The sequence below is a fragment of the Labeo rohita genome, chromosome 20 (genome assembly GCF_022985175.1).
Source record: "Labeo rohita strain BAU-BD-2019 chromosome 20, IGBB_LRoh.1.0, whole genome shotgun sequence".
In the NCBI taxonomy this organism is placed as follows: Eukaryota; Metazoa; Chordata; class Actinopteri; order Cypriniformes; family Cyprinidae; genus Labeo; species Labeo rohita.
The window spans coordinates 16,575,250-16,592,036 of record NC_066888.1 but is presented as its reverse complement, the minus strand read 5'-3'; the positions used below and the strand labels follow the sequence as shown (position 1 = coordinate 16,592,036).

The window sequence follows — 16,787 nt, the reverse complement described above, 5'->3', positions numbered from 1 at the left end:
GTTACATACCAGTGTTATATACTCATTGCATTGATGAGCAATAGCATGGCTAAGTAAGTATCACTAATTAAAAAGCAAGTTAAAAAGAATCTTGTGAAACATTCCAAATGAATAAACATTCAGCACATGTATCTGTTTAAAACAGTTCACAGAGTTTACATGCTGTTAACAACATCAAATAAAAGCTAAAAGAAAAAAAAAAAACAATTCAGGAAGACATAATGAATTGTACTCCAGTTTAGGGCTGTCATTTAGGTAATTGAGTAATCTGGCGATTAAACGAGTAATCGGATAATTATTTTTTTGTATTAATAAAAATAGACCTAAGTGAACAATAGCCTTTAAAATGACTTAAAATACATGTAATAGCAATGAGGCAATAATAATTAGTATCAAAAGCAAGTAATCATATTGTTTTATTAAACAAAACTGTTAAAATACATAATGTATTATAAACAAAGCTAATGTACATTAGGTATTATAACAAATGACTGCATAGGGCACTAACGGCCTGACAAATGTTTATACACCTTACTGCGCAATATAATTCTTGTTTAATATTTACTCAGCAATATTTAATTCAAATATCCACTTAATCTTTAATATTTGGACATTTCTTTATGATAGAAAAGCTATAGCCACTGTAATTTCCTGTGTTTGCGTAGGTTTATAAATGATTTACCTTACAAATCCAATGAAATAGCACACATTGCGTTCCTAGATTAACGTTATAATAAACCCAAACTCACAACAACATGCAATTTTAATTTAGGTTGTGCTAGACTTTAACATTGTCCGTCATGGACAGGGTCGTAATAATTCCATCATAATCTATTATTACCCGTCATTTTAATTTTCATATTTTAATTAGAATAACTACAATTAATAATTGCTTTTATTTTTGTTCACATTTTCATTTTTAATCATGAACCTACAGCACAACACCGTAGTGTTTAAAAACAACAAAACAGATTTCTTGATTTTAATAGATTTTTATTTTAATGAACCAATATCGATTCTTAAATCACAATTGATCTTTTGGTCTATGCTGTTTTCAGCTGATAAATGAACAGTACACAGTGCGCCTTCCTTCCAATAAATAGCGACAGGCTAGATATGAAAATAAGTCTCGGATTTAAAATCTTATTCATTTAATTTGGAAATTCAAGCAATAAACACCGTTTTGGCGCTCTTTAATGTGGCGTGATAGATCGTTGTAGCTTCTATGTACTCGCCTGTGCGTAATCAAACGCATAGGAAAACATTCAGTTTCGTTTTTGTTCTGGATCCCCTGCTCTGCTGCCAGACTGGAGCACTCGCCACCAACTGGACAGGGGTGGGATTGCAGCTACAATTTACAGTAGATCACCCTCAGTGTAATCTGTCAAAATGACGGACGGCCTTAAGATTTTTTTTTGTGCTCTGCACATGTGAATGATAACAGTTTGTGTAGCAGCATTTACTGTGAACTGAGCCGCTCTACGTACATAACCAACATGCATATAAATTATTAAAGCGCATATATTAAACCTGCATCGCATATATTTATTTATTTGTATGTGCAGTGCGCCGCTTCCGGTATTTTGCCGATTACTCAACACGGGCAAAATGCAATGGAGGATTTTTAAAAATTAACTAAACATATCCAAACACAAAAATTATTACACTGATATTAATAACACATTACCAAACCTGAGATTATATTAAAAACTTCATGTTTATTCATAAGTTAACTAGTCAACATAAGTTCTATTATACATACATACACATAACAAAACAGGTTGGTGTGATAGTGTGACATTAACTCAGCCCTGAGTAACATTGCCATATCAACTTTCATTTCACATCTCACATCAGTTCATTTCACATCTCATTTCAGGCTTGTTATTAAAAATATGTCATATAAAATATTAAACACATGAAGTGCTACAAGCTGCCTCAATTTCCATTCACAAGTGTAAAACTATTAAGAACAATGATAATACTACTGCAAAACAATTTCTTTCAAGTGTATAAATTAAAAGTCACTGCTCTACATATTGGCTTCAGTGGCATAATTTGACCTTTGACCTTTTAGATATACAAATACTTCCCTTTCAGAAGCACACGAAAACATCTTCAGGACTAATCTCAGAGACATTTCTGGCCGAACACAATCTGACTAAACACAAGAATCCTTCACACAACATTCATGTCTTTTGTCAGTGCAAATGGGACAGGCTGTGATGAACCATGTTCTTCGCCGCTACTCCTTAAAACTCACACTTCTGGAAAATGTAAAGTAAATGGGTTAATTTAAATCATATATGCATGGAACTGATATCTGCTGCAGATAAATAATATTTCACATGCAGGTTTTAGGCAATACTCACTTTTCTGGTACTTTGTCTACGGAGTGCTCTGGTGTGCGAAGAATAGAGCGTTCGGGAGAAGCAGGCCGTGGACTGAGAGATGTGCTCAGAGGGGAGGAGCTCCGCAGTGAAGAGAAAGATAAGCCCTGTCTGCGCATTTCCTGCACAGCTCTCTCCCTACCACAAGAAAACAGCCACACATCAACAAACCTCTGATAAAACAACATACCAAGATCAAAGAAGCCACAACCTCAATAGAAAATTCAAGTTAGTTTCAAGTTAACACACTCACTTAAATAGTTAGGTGTAATTGATTTTTTTTTTTTTTACACAATTACCTCATATTTATTCTTATTACAGTATTTTGCCTTTAACTTTGCAACAAGCTAATCTCCTACACTATTGTTTGGCTATAAAGCTAATGGCTATGTTGAGTTTTTCAAATTACTTTCAATGTTGGCAGTGTTGCCAAGTCCACAGTTATCCTGCAGAATCAGGCTACTTCAACACTGTTGCCGCGGGTTGTTTTTCATGTCTGCAGTTTGAAGTGAATATAAAAACGTGCTATTTAGCCTCTGGAATGCAAGATTTCCCAGCCAAAAAAAAAAACCGTGTATTTCACCCTCCGGAATGCGGGTAGGTTTTGTTGCGAAAACCTGGCAAGCCTGGATGTTGGTTAGGCAGCTCTCACTAGATTTGTAATAAATCCAGGGTCTCACCTTTCAAAGCGCTCAGTGGTAAGCTGTCTCTTGAGGACGTCCATTTCTGTCTGTAGCTGAGACACTTTTCCACGCAGCTGAGAAACCTCTCTAGCATGACCGGCGCTACAAATAAACACATTTTGAGATCTCGGGAGAAAGGGCACAAATATTATTATGACTGGCTTGTATTGCTTTTAAACTGTGTTGGAGTGCATTAAGATGTCCTCATTTGATTGATGTCTGTTTGTTCAACATGCCGCTATCAGTGATCGCCATGGCAACCACACATTTACACTAGGCCACACTATTGAGAAACTGTTTGTTGTTGGAGGAAAGCAACATTGAATGGACTCTTTATGCAGCCTTAAAGAGGACACGGTCTTCTGACTTTGAAAGAGACAAATGCTTCACACAGTTCCCTGTGTAACAGTCTCCAACAGGAAACAATAATGAATATAATATACACAAAATATTAACTATATACGGAAAAATCTCAAGTTTCAGAACTCAGTTCTAAACAAACATGTAGTTTGCTCCCCTCTAAATGACTGGGTGAGGCTTGTTTGTCTCCATCTGTTGGCCAATGGTCCTTCCTTCCTTTCTCTCAGTGCACTGCAGTGCATATTTGACCTCATCCCATACTTTCCACATTACAACCCATGTCAGTAGGGTTGAAACTACCAATCATTTTGACAATGAATTCACGAAATACATATTTGATTAACCATTTCACTAAAGCAAGTTTTCACCCATGTTTTGATTCCAGCATACACATTTTTTTAAAGATAAAATATAAATGCATTGTATTTTAGATTACATGCTATACTCTGTGTGTAGAAAAGTAAAACATAAATACAACATTATAAATTGAATATAGCTTTTTGCATTGTGAGAAGTAACTTATGTTAAGTAAAGCATAGGGCTGCCCCCTAATAGTCGACTAACCATTAGTCTGTTATTAACGTAGAAAAATATGGGCTATTCAAGTGTCTGTGCAGAGTGTGGAAGCTGAATAGTAGCACACTCCCTGCATGACAGATGAATGCGCCAGTTTGCTCCCCTTGCTCTTAAACTATTCTGTCATTTTTGGTCATACAGATGAAAGTAATACATCTTTCTAATCAGTAAAGACTCTACATTTATTTGTGTGCACCTAGAATAACAACGAAATGTTGTGCTTTTCTAAAATAAAGCAATCAGGATGCATGGATCTCTGTAAACTTGAGCACCAAACTCCGAAACTCCTTGTACACTTGCCTTACTGACATGAAAAATATATCTATAGAGTGAAATGTCTACTTTTCAAATTAACCAATTTAAACAGAAAATAAATATTTATTTTCAGATTATGAAACATACAGGGACATCACTACTGCTGAGATGACAAGTCACTGTCACCATCTCTTAAGCCGAAAACATAGTAAATGCTAGTTTATCAATAAATTATTAAAACGTTACTGCTGTCTCCTTGCTGTTTTTCCCTGACACATTCATAACTATTATATCTGCCGGTGCACTGTGGCAAGCTTTTTCACATGCGTTTGAGTGCTTATAATGCTACGTAAGCAATTAAAGGCTCATTATTATGATTTATACGGTTTATTAATAAATGTGCGACTAATAGTCGACTAATGCTTAAAATGAATAACTACTAGTCTGCCAGAAAAAGTCTTTAGTCGAAGACAGCCCTAGTTAAGTGTTAATTTTAAAATTGCTTTGAGCTTTGGTTCAAAAAAATTGAGAATTGGATGCTGACAATTCAGCTTTGAATAAATTACATTTTAAAAATATATTATAATTTAAAATAACTTTTTATTTGACAGTTTTATACTATTTCGAGGGATAGTTCACCCAAAAATGAAAATTATGTTATTACTCACCCTCATGTCGTTCCAAACCCGTAAGACCTTCGTTCATCTTTGGGAAAATTAAATACGATATTTTTGATGAAATCCGAGAGCTTTATGACCCTGCATAGACAGCAACACAACTACCACGTTCAAGGCCCAAAAAGTTAGTAAGGACAACATTAAAACAGTCCATGTGATATCAGTTGTTCAACTGTAATGTTGATACGAGAATACTTTTTGTGCGCAAAGAAAACAAAAAAAAGACTTTATTCAATTATTTCTTCTCTTCCCTGTCAGTCTTCGCAAAGTGTTCACAAGAGTACCATGATTTCACTTTGAAGACTGACACGGAAGAGAAGAAATTGTTGAATGAAGTCATTATTTTTGTTTTCTTTGTGTCAACTGTGTTGCCGTCTGTCTATGCAGGGTCAAAAGACTCTCAGATTTAATAAAAAATATCTTAATTTGTGTTCTGAAGAAACTATCCCTTTAACAAAGCTTTTTTCATTAAATAAACTTAGCTCAGGGGTCCTGGAGTGCCAATGCCCTGCAGAGTTTAGCTCCAACCCTGAAAAAACCTCACCTGTCTGTAGCCTTAGTAATTCTGAAGACCTTGATTAGCTTATTCAGGTGTGTTTGATTAGGCTTGGAACTAAACTCTGTAGGAAAGCAGCACTACAGGGCCAATGTTGCCTCTCCCTGATTTAGCTTCAGAGAGCAGATACTTTGAAAAACACTTTAAAACAAACATATACCAAATAACTTGCAAACTTTTGAAAGGTAGTGTAATAGTTACAAAAAGTGTTATAATAAGCCTTTTTGCTCACTGTTTTTCCACTTACGTTTTGCTGTCAGCAAGAGCGAGGCGGTCCTTCAGCACTTTGAGCTCAGACTCTTTCTCGCTGGCACTTAGGTGTGTCTGAAACTCCTTCTGTCGATTGGTGGAGAGCAGCGTCTCCAGATTGCGTACCGCTAGCCGTTCGCTTGCCAGCTGCTTTTTCAAAAGCTCTGCCTCAGAGCGCACATCCTCCAGTTCACCAGTCACCTGAGGTTGACATTCAAAAGTTCAGTTAGTTGCATATTTGCCCATTTTCAAACCTTTTCTAAAGATACATTTCATTAGTGGGATGATGTGTGTGTCTTACTCTCTCCAGCTCCATGCTCTTAGCCGTCAGCTGGCGAATGGTGAGCTCTTTGCTGGAGTCGAGCTTAACGCACAGTTCTCTGACAGAGGCCAGATCAGCCAACACTGAAGCTTTCTCAGCCCGAGCCGCCTGGACCTCCTCTTCCAAACGAGACATTGCCCTTGCCAGCGACGACACCTGAGCTTCATATGCTTGCAAAGCATTCAAGTGCTGAAGGAAAACACAGGCCATGAGGCAAAGAAAAATAGCCTTTAATGTGCTCCTCAGGCTCAGAGTCACTCATACCTCCTGTATCTCTCTGTCCTGCAGTGAGACTCTCTCTCGGAGGTGTCTGCGCTCAGTGTCGGATGAGAGCAGCTCCAGTCTGATAGAGTTGTTTAGCCCCTCAGCCTGCTGCAGCTTCATCTCTCTATCCTCCGACTCGGTGTGAATGGTCCGGAAACGCTCCAGCATGTCCCTGTTCTCCTGTTCCTATATGCAACGTGATAAAAAAGCATTAGTGCAAAATTAAAAATGCCTGTAATGCACCTTTCATGGCTTTTTAACATATTCTACTGATTCGAATTTTATAAATACATTTTATAAAAGGGGAATAATGACATGACTGTCTTTTTTAAATGTTGACGTTTTTTTTCCTCTCCGTCTCTCACCTTGGCAGCCATCATGCTTTCTATCCGCGCCACCTCCGAGATGTACGAGTGAACTCTGAGTTTCAGTTCATCCCTCTCATTTAGAGCTTCTTGCATCTCAGTGTGCACCGCCTGGAAAAAGGAGCACAAGAATGTGAGCATGTGTGTATGTGAGGTTCACTGGTCATAGATGGTCATGTGAACAAGAGTGGGCTCACTTATATAATTCAGAAGGGAAGAAAAGCAAGGAAAAAAGGAGAGGTCTATTGGTGTGGATGCACGTACCTGGTTTTCTCTGGTCATGGTAGCCAGATCGTCCTGTAACCTGCGGTTTTCTCTCAGCGCAACCTCTCTGTCTCGACTGACTGCTGAGAGCTCCTCTTGTGATTGGTCCAGCTGTCTGCGCAGACTAGCGATTTCCCTCTCTCGACTGCTCAATGTTGCCTTCAGCTGACTGAAATACATGACATAAGACATTCAAGCCCTTCTATTCTTTCCCAGAAAGACAGAAACATCCCATCATCCTGAGAACATTCATATTACTTATGCCAGAACAAACAGACACTTACTCCAGAGAGTTCTCCAAGTCTGTGACTGTAAGACGGACTTCCAAGAGAGTCTTTTCCTGTAGAGGAAAACCAACTTTATAAAGCAGTACCACAATTTTCATTTTTTAATGGTTGTAGCTGGTTATCTTCTTCACAAATATTACCAAACATTCAGTATTGAGAACAGGGCTGTAAAAAGACATCCTCTCATACTGTGTCAAGTATCAGCAGTACCTTCCTGTGGATCTCCTCTTGTAGCAGCACCATACTCTCAGTCTTCTGGTCCACCGCATCCTGCAGGGCATCTTTCTCCTGGTCTAGTGAGGCTATTGTGCTCTGCAGAGCTGCAACCTCATCCTTCTGAGATGAACCATGTCTGCTCAGATCAGCTACACAAAAACACAGATAATAGGCTCTTACGTTCAGCATGGCTAAATGAATCTGATCAAAATTTAAATGTAATTTGAGAAATCATTCTAATATGATGATTTGGTGCTGTAGAAACATTATAGTATATAATACGTTTACTAATTAATTTGAAACAATGGCAAATTCTCTTCAAGCATTTCACATTTAAAAGGGTAGTTTACCCAAAAATAAAAATTCTGTCATTAATTACTCAATCTCATGTCGTTCCAAACCCGTTAAGGCCTTCTTTCATCTTCAGAACACAAATTAAGGTATTTTGGATAAAGTTTTTGCATAGACAGCAACGCAACTGACACGTTCCAGGCCAAAAAGGTAGTAAGGACATGGTTATAATAGTCCATGTGACATCAGTGGTTCAACCGTAACGTTATGAAGCTATGAGAATACGTTTTGTGCACAAAGAAAACAAAAATAACGGCTTTACTCAATAATTTCTCCTCTTCTGTGTTAGTCTTCGATGCACTTTCACAAGAGACAGTTGCAGTTGAACCACTGATGTCAGATGGACTATTTTAACAATGTCCTTACTACTTAAATGGGCACTGAATTTGGTAGTTGCATTGCTGTCTACGCAGGGTCAGAAGGCTCTCAGATTTCATTTAAAAAATGTCTCAATTTGTATTCCAAAGATGAACGAAGGTCTTGTGGGTGTGAAACGACATAAGGCTAGGTAATTAAAGTCACATTTTGGGTAAACTATCCCTTTAACTGCGAATGCTTGAAGGCGATATGCCATTGTTTCAAATTAATTAGTAAATATATTAACTCTCCCTTTAAGGAAGTTTCTCAATTAGTTACATATATTCTTTAAGAACAATGAAATAAATGTGTTGGCAAGGTACCAAGACAAGGTATGTCTTGCATGCCTTGGAAGGAAAAGACAGAACAGCTAATAATTAGATAAAGATATGCACTTGAGAAAATTAGAAGAGTGCCATACAAAACACTGTTCTGACACACACCGATTCTGTCTTCTAATCTGTCGATCTGTTTGTGAGCTGCCTGCAGTTCATTGGTCTTGACGGACAATCTGTGCTGAACATCTGAGAGAGACTGCTCCATCTGCTCCTGCAGAAGCCTAAACACACACACACATACAGACACACTTGAAATATCAAACTGCTTTAGAATTTTGGGTACAACTGCTGACATGTATTTAAGCATAACCAGAAATTTCAGTCTACAGCAGTGCTACACAAACAAACATGCACAGACCTGAGCGCACTACTCTCAGCTCTCTGCTGTGTGGCCTCTTCTACATTCTGCAGCAGCACCGCTGACCGAGTCTTCAGCTCCTTCTCAACAGCAACATGACTCTCCTTCAGCACAGCCACCTGAGCACGCAGATCAGCCTTTTCTCGCTCCAGCTATACACACAGAGGAATGCATCACATAATAACACATTTACAGGAGTTTGGCACCTAAAACTAACCTCACGCATAGGGCAAATGCATAACTGAGCATTACTCTGCCCAACCCACAATTGCCAAACCCACATTACTCTCTCATATGTGTGCACTTGTTACATTATTCTATATGTTACGGGTCCAAGGATGTTACCTTCATAAAATAGAATTAAAACCCTTGTTTTACAATGCTGCAAATAAAGCTTTTCCAAATAGGTTTAATTCAAACTTATTTCAACTCAAGCTTTTTTCTGTGTGCAGTTTAGGAGGAAAAAACTTTCTACTAATACTATACTTATTATAAAATACTTGGATGCATGAAAGCAATTAAGGGTTTGAAAATCCTCAGGCCTCATAAATCAGAAGAACTTCCCATTCAATATCACATGACCATAAACAGCAAATAACAAAATACCATTAAAATGTACAGTTCACAAAGTGTCTTTTGGAAGGGATTCAGCTCACATTCATTTTTAACAACTCTACAAGTACCGTCCCTTTCCTGCAGTGCTCGTTAAGGGTACAAATATGGCATCTGGAATTAGGCCATAACTATCCAGACATGACAACACGCACTGTTTGTGCATTTAATGTTTGTGACACTATAACCAGTGCAAGCTCTGTTTGTGTAGTACCATCTCAATGGTGTTCTCCAGGTCAAGAATCCTGATCTCCTCCTGTTCTCGGTCCGTCAGAGCTGTGCTCTGGGCAACCTGCAAAGTCAGAAAGAAGCTTTATCTTGGCAACTCTCCATTTAACACACAGCTACACCACTCACCCTACAAGTGAACTACAGTTCAGAAGTGCTGTGCAGAATTTCAAATGCAAACTTTTTACCACAGAAAACTGCTTGCACATACTTAGCAGCTATTTATGGTCTGCAAAAAAAAAAAAAAAAAAAAAAACCCTTGGCAAACATACACACACACCTTGAGTCTGTCTCTAAGCGCGTCTCTCTCAGCAGTAACTCTCTGGAGTTCAGCTTCAGTCTGTTCCCTGTCATCTCTGATCCTGTGCTGGAGTTGAGAGGACTCAAGCTCCCTTTGGACACGTCTCAGCTCCTCTTGAGTCTATTTTTAAAACACACACACACAACTACTCCCATGGAAAACAGCTAGATGTACCTTTTGGAGATACTCCACCCCAAAATAAAAATTATCATTTACTTATGCCGTTCCAGATTTCTTCTTACCTGCTGGTACTGAGAGCTGAGCTGGTCTCTTTCTGCAGTCAGTAGTTTAACTCTGGTCTGGATGTCTTCCATGTGTTTCTCAAAGCCCAGCAGCACTGACTGTAGCTCATCCCTCTCCTTCAGTGCATGAGAAAGCTCTGCGTCGCCATCTCTCTAGAAATACAAAAACTGTCACTTGTTTCTCAGCAAGGTGTGATGTAATCATGTTGTTTTTTTATTTTGGTAAATACTTTCTAAAATAATTGTTTTAGCAGGTAATTAAAGAGTCCATAATCAGTAGAATGATCACAGAAAAAGCAGCCTTGTTGCAACATTAGTTATGATGTATAAAATAAAGGTAATAAGGAAAAAATATAACCATTCAAATTTATCACAACTATAATTATATAATACTTTTTTTGATGTTTTCATATGCATTTTTAAATTATATTTTTCACTTTTATATTTTGAAATCTTCGCAAATAATTTATTTAAAACCAAATGTATATTTGTAAACAGGAAGTTTACATTTCATCCAAGTGTCCAGGTGAGAAAAACTATATAAGACCTTGGACCACAATACCAATCATAAGTAGCACAGGTATATTTGTAGCAATAGCCAACAACACATTGTATGGGTCAAAATATCGATTTTTCTTTTATGCCAAAAATCATTAGGATATAAAGTTAAGATCATGTTGCATGAAGATATTTTGTAAATTTCCTACCTTAAATATATTAAAAATTTTTGATTAGTAATATGCATGGATAAGACAACTTTAAAGGCAATTTCCCCAATATTTAGACTCTTTTGCACCCTCAGATTTCAGATTTTCAAATAGTTGTATTTCGGCCAAATCTTCTCCTTTACTAACAAATCATACATCAGTGGAACCTTGTTTATTAAACTTTCAGATGTTGTATACATCTCAATTTCAAAAATATGACCCTTGTGACTGGTTTTGTTGTCTAGGGTCACAAACGCATTATGAGTGCAGATCTTGCAGGAATGAATAAAACTGTGTGCAATCTAAATTTCAGTCTCTGCTTAAACCAAGTACGTTGTTGTAATTACATACATTGTAAATGTCAGCTCCAGCCTTTCCATGCCAGCTGCTTCTTCCTCTGGGGCTCCTCCCCCGCCCTGGACTAGGCGTGGGGCTTTTGTCTGTCCTGCCCCTAAGCAGACGGTATCGCTCCAGCTCCTGTTTGTAGTAATTTCTTTCCTCCTCTAAACTTTTCACAAAGGAATCCAGGCGGGATGGAGACTGATCCTTGCCACAAATCCCATGCCTTGCACGCATGCGTTCCAATTCTAGAATCATCTCCTTATCTGAAACAAAACACTAAAATCAGTTAAATCACAAATTATTATAATCATCATACTATGTTGTCTTTTATGTCAAATACCCAATTACTTTAATCAATATTTTAAATATTTGTGTTGTCAATAACAATAGACCATTTAAAATTGTAGACTATCTAAATTATACACGTAAAAAACAGTAGCTTATAGGTCTGCAATATTATGACAGAAATCATTATTGTAGATTATTGACTGACACAGACTAATATGAGCTCCTCTGATTGGCCAATGCACTCCTAAGTTCAACAGAAACACTTTTGATTGGTTATAACGTTGCACAAAACATTATGTAAAAGCAATCTGATGCAGTACGAGTGGATCTAAATGTGAAACATACAGAGGAGTGTTACATCTCACCAGCCTGTGTCATTGCTTCTACTTTATCCTGAAGTCTCTTTTTGTCATCTTCCAGAAAGTGTATCAGGCCCTCCATCTTGTCATTCTGTTCTTGAAGATCGAGCATTTGATCCCTCAGACGGTCTTTTACGTGATCTCCCTCTGCCATATCCTGCAACAAAATCATAGTAAAAATATAACATTTTCACTAAATTTCTCACCCAAATCACACAGCTGTAACCGAATACATTGGGTGGTGCTGTGAACATGACCTGATGAGAAGCGATGGCGTGTTTGCTTCAAATTTCTAGTTTCTATGCAAACTCCAGGTGGTGCAAATGATTTTTAATTAATCATTTTTTTCAGTAATAAATATAGTTCATTATTGTTGTATTGTCTTTGATTTATTTTTAGTATTACTGTAGTTTGTTTCAAAAGAAATGCCTGGTCTTTGAAAAAAGTATGTTATTTACAATGCATACCTTTTATTTACGACTTAATTTTCTGATAAACAGACACATTTTTGTTTGTGTGTTAAGATTATTCACCTGCAAAATTACTTGAAATGCCTCTTTCTAATTACCGCTATTCAAGCACTCTCAAGGCCAGTAATAAAGCATGAGATATCTGAAAGAGCAATATAAAGAAGTACTTTGTTATAGTCAGCAAACCTTTATAATAGACGTTGTAAAGTATTTACCCAAAAGAAGCAATATTAAACCATCCATGTCATGTCAGGCCAGACAGAATAAATGTGCTGTTCTGAACCAGATGGTTAATTTAACAGTTCATTTCACATGCTGCTGTGTGGACTCATGCACATACTCGTCTTAATGTAGCGATGACCTCCTCCAGGTTCTCTAGCTCCCGCTGTTGGCGCTGAATCTCTTTCTACAGATAGAAACAGAACCAGTATAGTATAATTATTCTACTATTATTTAAGATGCTGTTTTTAATTCCACATATAAATTTTCATCTAATATTACTGAAATGCACCTGTGTAATGTAACTGTTCTATGCTCTTTAAGCAATAAAATGAAATAAACACAGACACCACTGAGATCACCTTGGCCTCTTGCAGCTCCATGTCGGCAGTCTCTAGAACCATCTCTTTGTCTTTTTCTAGCTGCTGGGCGAGCTGGTCTATCTCAGTGAGCTCCTGACACAGCTCTTGATTTCGAGCACTCAGATCAGCCACCTCACTTGACACGGTCTTCTTCCTCTGCTGCAGTCCATCAATTCTCTGTTCCAGGGATCTGTTGGTCTCCTGCAGATACTCTATCTGAGAGAGGAAATTATTTGTTATTACAGTGTTATTACACGGTTACCATCTACTTGGCGATAAACATCTGTAATCATATAGTTGAGCAAACAGAAAGAGGTGATAGACATAGTCCCTGTCAGATAATTTGCCACACAAGATGAAGTAAATGCAATTATTAGAGGAATATCCATTTACCTGCAGGTTCAGATGAGCAATAAGTTTTTCATTACTGATGTTTTGAGCTTCCAGAGAGATGACGTCATTTGGTCGGCCACCATCTAGAGCACGATTCAAACGCTCAATCTCTTTATCTCGCTCTTCCACCTGTACACAGAGCACAATAAACATTTTTAAGGGTGCATGTTATAACTAGTATTATATTAGTAATAAGGAGGAATCTCAGTTCCACTTTCAGTTTGACAGCTGTAATCACTCTCTCATTCTCACCAAACAGTCAGGTAGCAGCATATGTAAGACAGTTTGTTTCCTGAAATATTAAAATAGCACCTCAGAATATATCTATATCTATCTATATTAAATTAGTTTAAGTGTGGGCATGCATACCTGAGTGTTGAGATGTTTGATTCCTGCCTGCGCTCTCTCCAGGTCAAGCTTCAGCTGTGCCACTTCCTTTTGAAGCTCCTGTATCCTAAACACAAAGACTCACTTTTTTATTATTATAAAAGCTGTTAAAGTTATTTAAAAAATTTTTTATTTATATTTATAATTATTGCTTGTTTTTAAATAACAATTATAAAAAGTCCTAAATTAACTTTAACATTTTTACTTAATGTTTACTATATGTTACAGCTGGGCTATATATGTTAACTTATGCAATGGATTAAATATTTTAAATCACAAATAAATTTCATCAATAAATAAACGTGCACACACACGCACACACATATATAAAATTATTTTACAACTGTTCAAATTTTTTTAACTAACATATTAAAAGCCTCAAAATGAATAAAATGTAAATACAATTAAGTTAATTAAATAAATACATAAATAAAATGAATAAATATTATTAAATACTGTTAATTGTTAATGTGTTACAATTGGTGCTGTTAAAATAAATGCATTAATGCAATTAATTAAATGTTTATATAATGCTTTTTTCCCTTTTCTTTACTTAAAAAAGAACCCACAAATTCATTAATTACAAAACAACTGATTTATCATGATTCTGTTGTGTTTTCTTCCCCACACCTGTCGTCAGCCACCTGAAGAAGGTCAGCGATGTAAGGATCATCTGGTTGTGCCACAGATGGAGGAATGGGGCCAATGGAGGGTGGGAGGAGTTCATCTATCTGCATCCGCTGACGTCTAAATGGGATTGATCGCTTTTTCCCTCCTAATTAAATTAGTCATTGAACATAAATTGTCTAGCAGTAACAAAAACAGACACAGATGAATACCATAGCTGCAGTGTTAAATAAAACGTATCAGCCAACCAACCTGGTGTCTGAACAACAGCTTGCATGTTTTTCTCCTGGAGCTGTAGGATACGCTCTGTCTTGGCTTTGCTGTCCTGCTCAAGAGACCGGACTTTGTGCACATACTGATTATTGAGAAATTTCAGATCTGAGGTTTCATGGTCCAGTTTCCTGATGTATGCTTTCAGCTCTGTTAATGGAAAAATGGTAAATATAACCATTCCTTTTAGATCAAATTTGTTTGCAACAGGATTTGAGGCATTAAACTCAATCCATACCCCGGCTGATCCGATCCTTTTCTTCTCTCAGTTTTAACAGCCCAAGGTGCAGCTCATTGTTTTCTCTAACTAGTCGGGCATTTTCAGCTTTATATGGCTCTAGAAGAGCATCAACATTCCGGCTCTCTTTTTCCGTCTTTCCTGCAGCAAGCTTGGCATTCCTGAGACTCTCTGTGGTGTGGACCAGGTCACTAAGACATAAATGAAAACAGATTGATAAATCATGTACTACATATACACTTACAAAACATATACAATGTTTCATTTTCATGAAGACTATTTTTGGCAGCTTGCTAAAATGAACCATCCATGTATATATCTATATGTGTGTGCATTCATACACCTATAGGTTAAGGTGTATATTCATTCTGACAGAAACAGATAAAAAGGTCATGTTTTTGTACCAGCACAAGTAAAAATAATGGCAAGGCAAGAATATCTGAACTGCTGACCCAGATGAACACCTTTATTGGTGTATAATTAAGTATGAATAACACGGTTTATTCACCTGAAGAGCTTCTCGACCAGTGGCAGGCTTTCAATAGCAAGTGGCTGTCTGTAGCCCAGCTGATCCAAACGCTTCCGCAGATTGATGAACTTCCGCTCGGCGCTGGTCGTCATGGTCATTCAACACAAATACACGCTCTACATATACACAATGATTCACATGACAACAACCAACTCAACGCATATTTTACAGAAACTGTATAAAATATGAAAACAGTCAGAGCACTAGTCAGTTTAACTATACTTTAAACCTAGACGTTAGCAGAGATGCGTGGATTGGTTTCCAAAACCTAAAGAACTGCCAACCTGGACAGATAACTGTCTAGGTAGGCGGCTCACTAAGATTTAAAACGCGCCCATAACGCTCCAACAAGCCATTTAATATTAGCTCAAGTATATACAAAACACTTTTCACAGAACATACTTACTCTAGCGGTTGTTGTTGTTTACGTAAACTGTCAGTCTGTCTTCTGAGGGCAGGTTTCTGCATTAGCCTCAGTCTTCATTCTGCAGTAACTGTTATTCACAACACACATTAGCAGCGCCTCTCCTCAGGGGGAACACTATAAACGATGCCACAGTTAACTTTAACCCTCAAAGTGTGCTTGCTGGTCGTTGTTTGGGTGCTTTCATGGTGTGAAACTGTTTTGAGGTTAGCTAAGCATCAGCGTCTACTGCAGATTTCCTCCCCTCCCCTCAGTGAACGGTCTTCCGGTGGCGGCAACGCTGTTTGAAAATGGCGCCGAGGAGAAGGAAAGACCAGTCCTGCTCATTCCCATTAAACTGGAGTCCTTGAAATCGCGCCATCTAGTGGGTACTGAGGGAAAAGACGGATAAAAGCGGTCACCACTATTTGCGCTTTCTGAGAATGTTAGAATTATGATTCATGTTTAAAGTAAATAATAATTAACCCTCTACAGAAATAAATAATACGAAATCTACACAGCCGGTCAAAAGTATTTGAACAGTAAGATTTTTAATGTTTTTTTTAAAAGAAGTCTATTCTGCTCACCAAGCCTGCATTTTTTTGTAAAGCAAAAACAGTAAAATTGTAAAATATTTTTACGACTTAAAATAACAGTTTTCTATTTGAATATATTTTAAAATGTAATTTATTCTTGCGATCAAAGCTACATTTTCTTCAGTGTCACGATCCTTCACTAATCATTCTAACATGCTGATTTGCTGTTCAAGAAATATTAATTATAATAATTATTATTATCAATATTTAAAACAGTATTGATTCTTTGATTAACAGATTTTTATTTAAATTTTTACACTCTATATCTCCAAATAATATGTATTGCAGCCCCACACAGTTATAATAAAAAGAATGTTGTCATTTGTTGGTCTTTTTTAGAACCTAT

General features: G+C 37.2%; 1 protein-coding gene across 2 annotated transcripts; it reads right to left on the bottom strand.

Annotated features, from left to right (window-relative positions):
* Nucleotides 1-1,729: 1,729 nt before the first annotated feature.
* cep135 (centrosomal protein 135) lies at nucleotides 1,730-16,152 on the bottom strand. 2 transcript variants are annotated; one of them, XM_051092175.1, is made up of 26 exons: nucleotides 15,849-16,152; nucleotides 15,422-15,558; nucleotides 14,914-15,104; nucleotides 14,658-14,825; nucleotides 14,409-14,553; nucleotides 13,761-13,845; nucleotides 13,392-13,520; nucleotides 12,999-13,214; nucleotides 12,758-12,823; nucleotides 11,954-12,104; nucleotides 11,310-11,563; nucleotides 10,252-10,404; nucleotides 9,989-10,129; nucleotides 9,695-9,772; nucleotides 8,869-9,020; nucleotides 8,616-8,731; nucleotides 7,459-7,613; nucleotides 7,246-7,301; nucleotides 6,962-7,130; nucleotides 6,698-6,808; nucleotides 6,333-6,518; nucleotides 6,048-6,257; nucleotides 5,745-5,947; nucleotides 3,071-3,175; nucleotides 2,373-2,528; nucleotides 1,730-2,267 (listed from the first exon to the last, which is right to left on the bottom strand). In XM_051092175.1, the coding sequence occupies exons 2-26, from the start codon at nucleotides 15,538-15,540 to the stop codon at nucleotides 2,246-2,248; spliced, it is 3,537 nt and encodes a 1,178-aa protein (XP_050948132.1). In that variant the 5' UTR covers nucleotides 15,541-15,558; nucleotides 15,849-16,152; the 3' UTR covers nucleotides 1,730-2,245. The 2 variants fall into 2 exon arrangements, with proteins under 2 accessions (XP_050948132.1, XP_050948133.1); XM_051092176.1 differs by lacking the exon at nucleotides 1,730-2,267 and having other exon boundaries at nucleotides 2,369-2,528.
* Between the last annotated feature and the right edge of the window lie 635 nt (nucleotides 16,153-16,787).

What these genes read in the sequence shown, in the direction of transcription:
- cep135 (XM_051092175.1), bottom strand. Translation starts at nt 15,540, where the DNA reads ATGACCATGACGACCAGCGCCGAGCGGAAGTTCATCAATCTGCGGAAG. An exon ending in TGGAGAACACCATTGAGATG is followed by an intron (nt 9,021 to 9,694) that starts GTACTACACAAA and finishes CTGTGTGTATAG; the next exon opens with CTGGAGCGAGAAAAGGCTGA. An exon ending in AGGACAGAGAGATACAGGAG is followed by an intron (nt 6,258 to 6,332) that starts GTATGAGTGACT and finishes GTTTTCCTTCAG; the next exon opens with CACTTGAATGCTTTGCAAGC.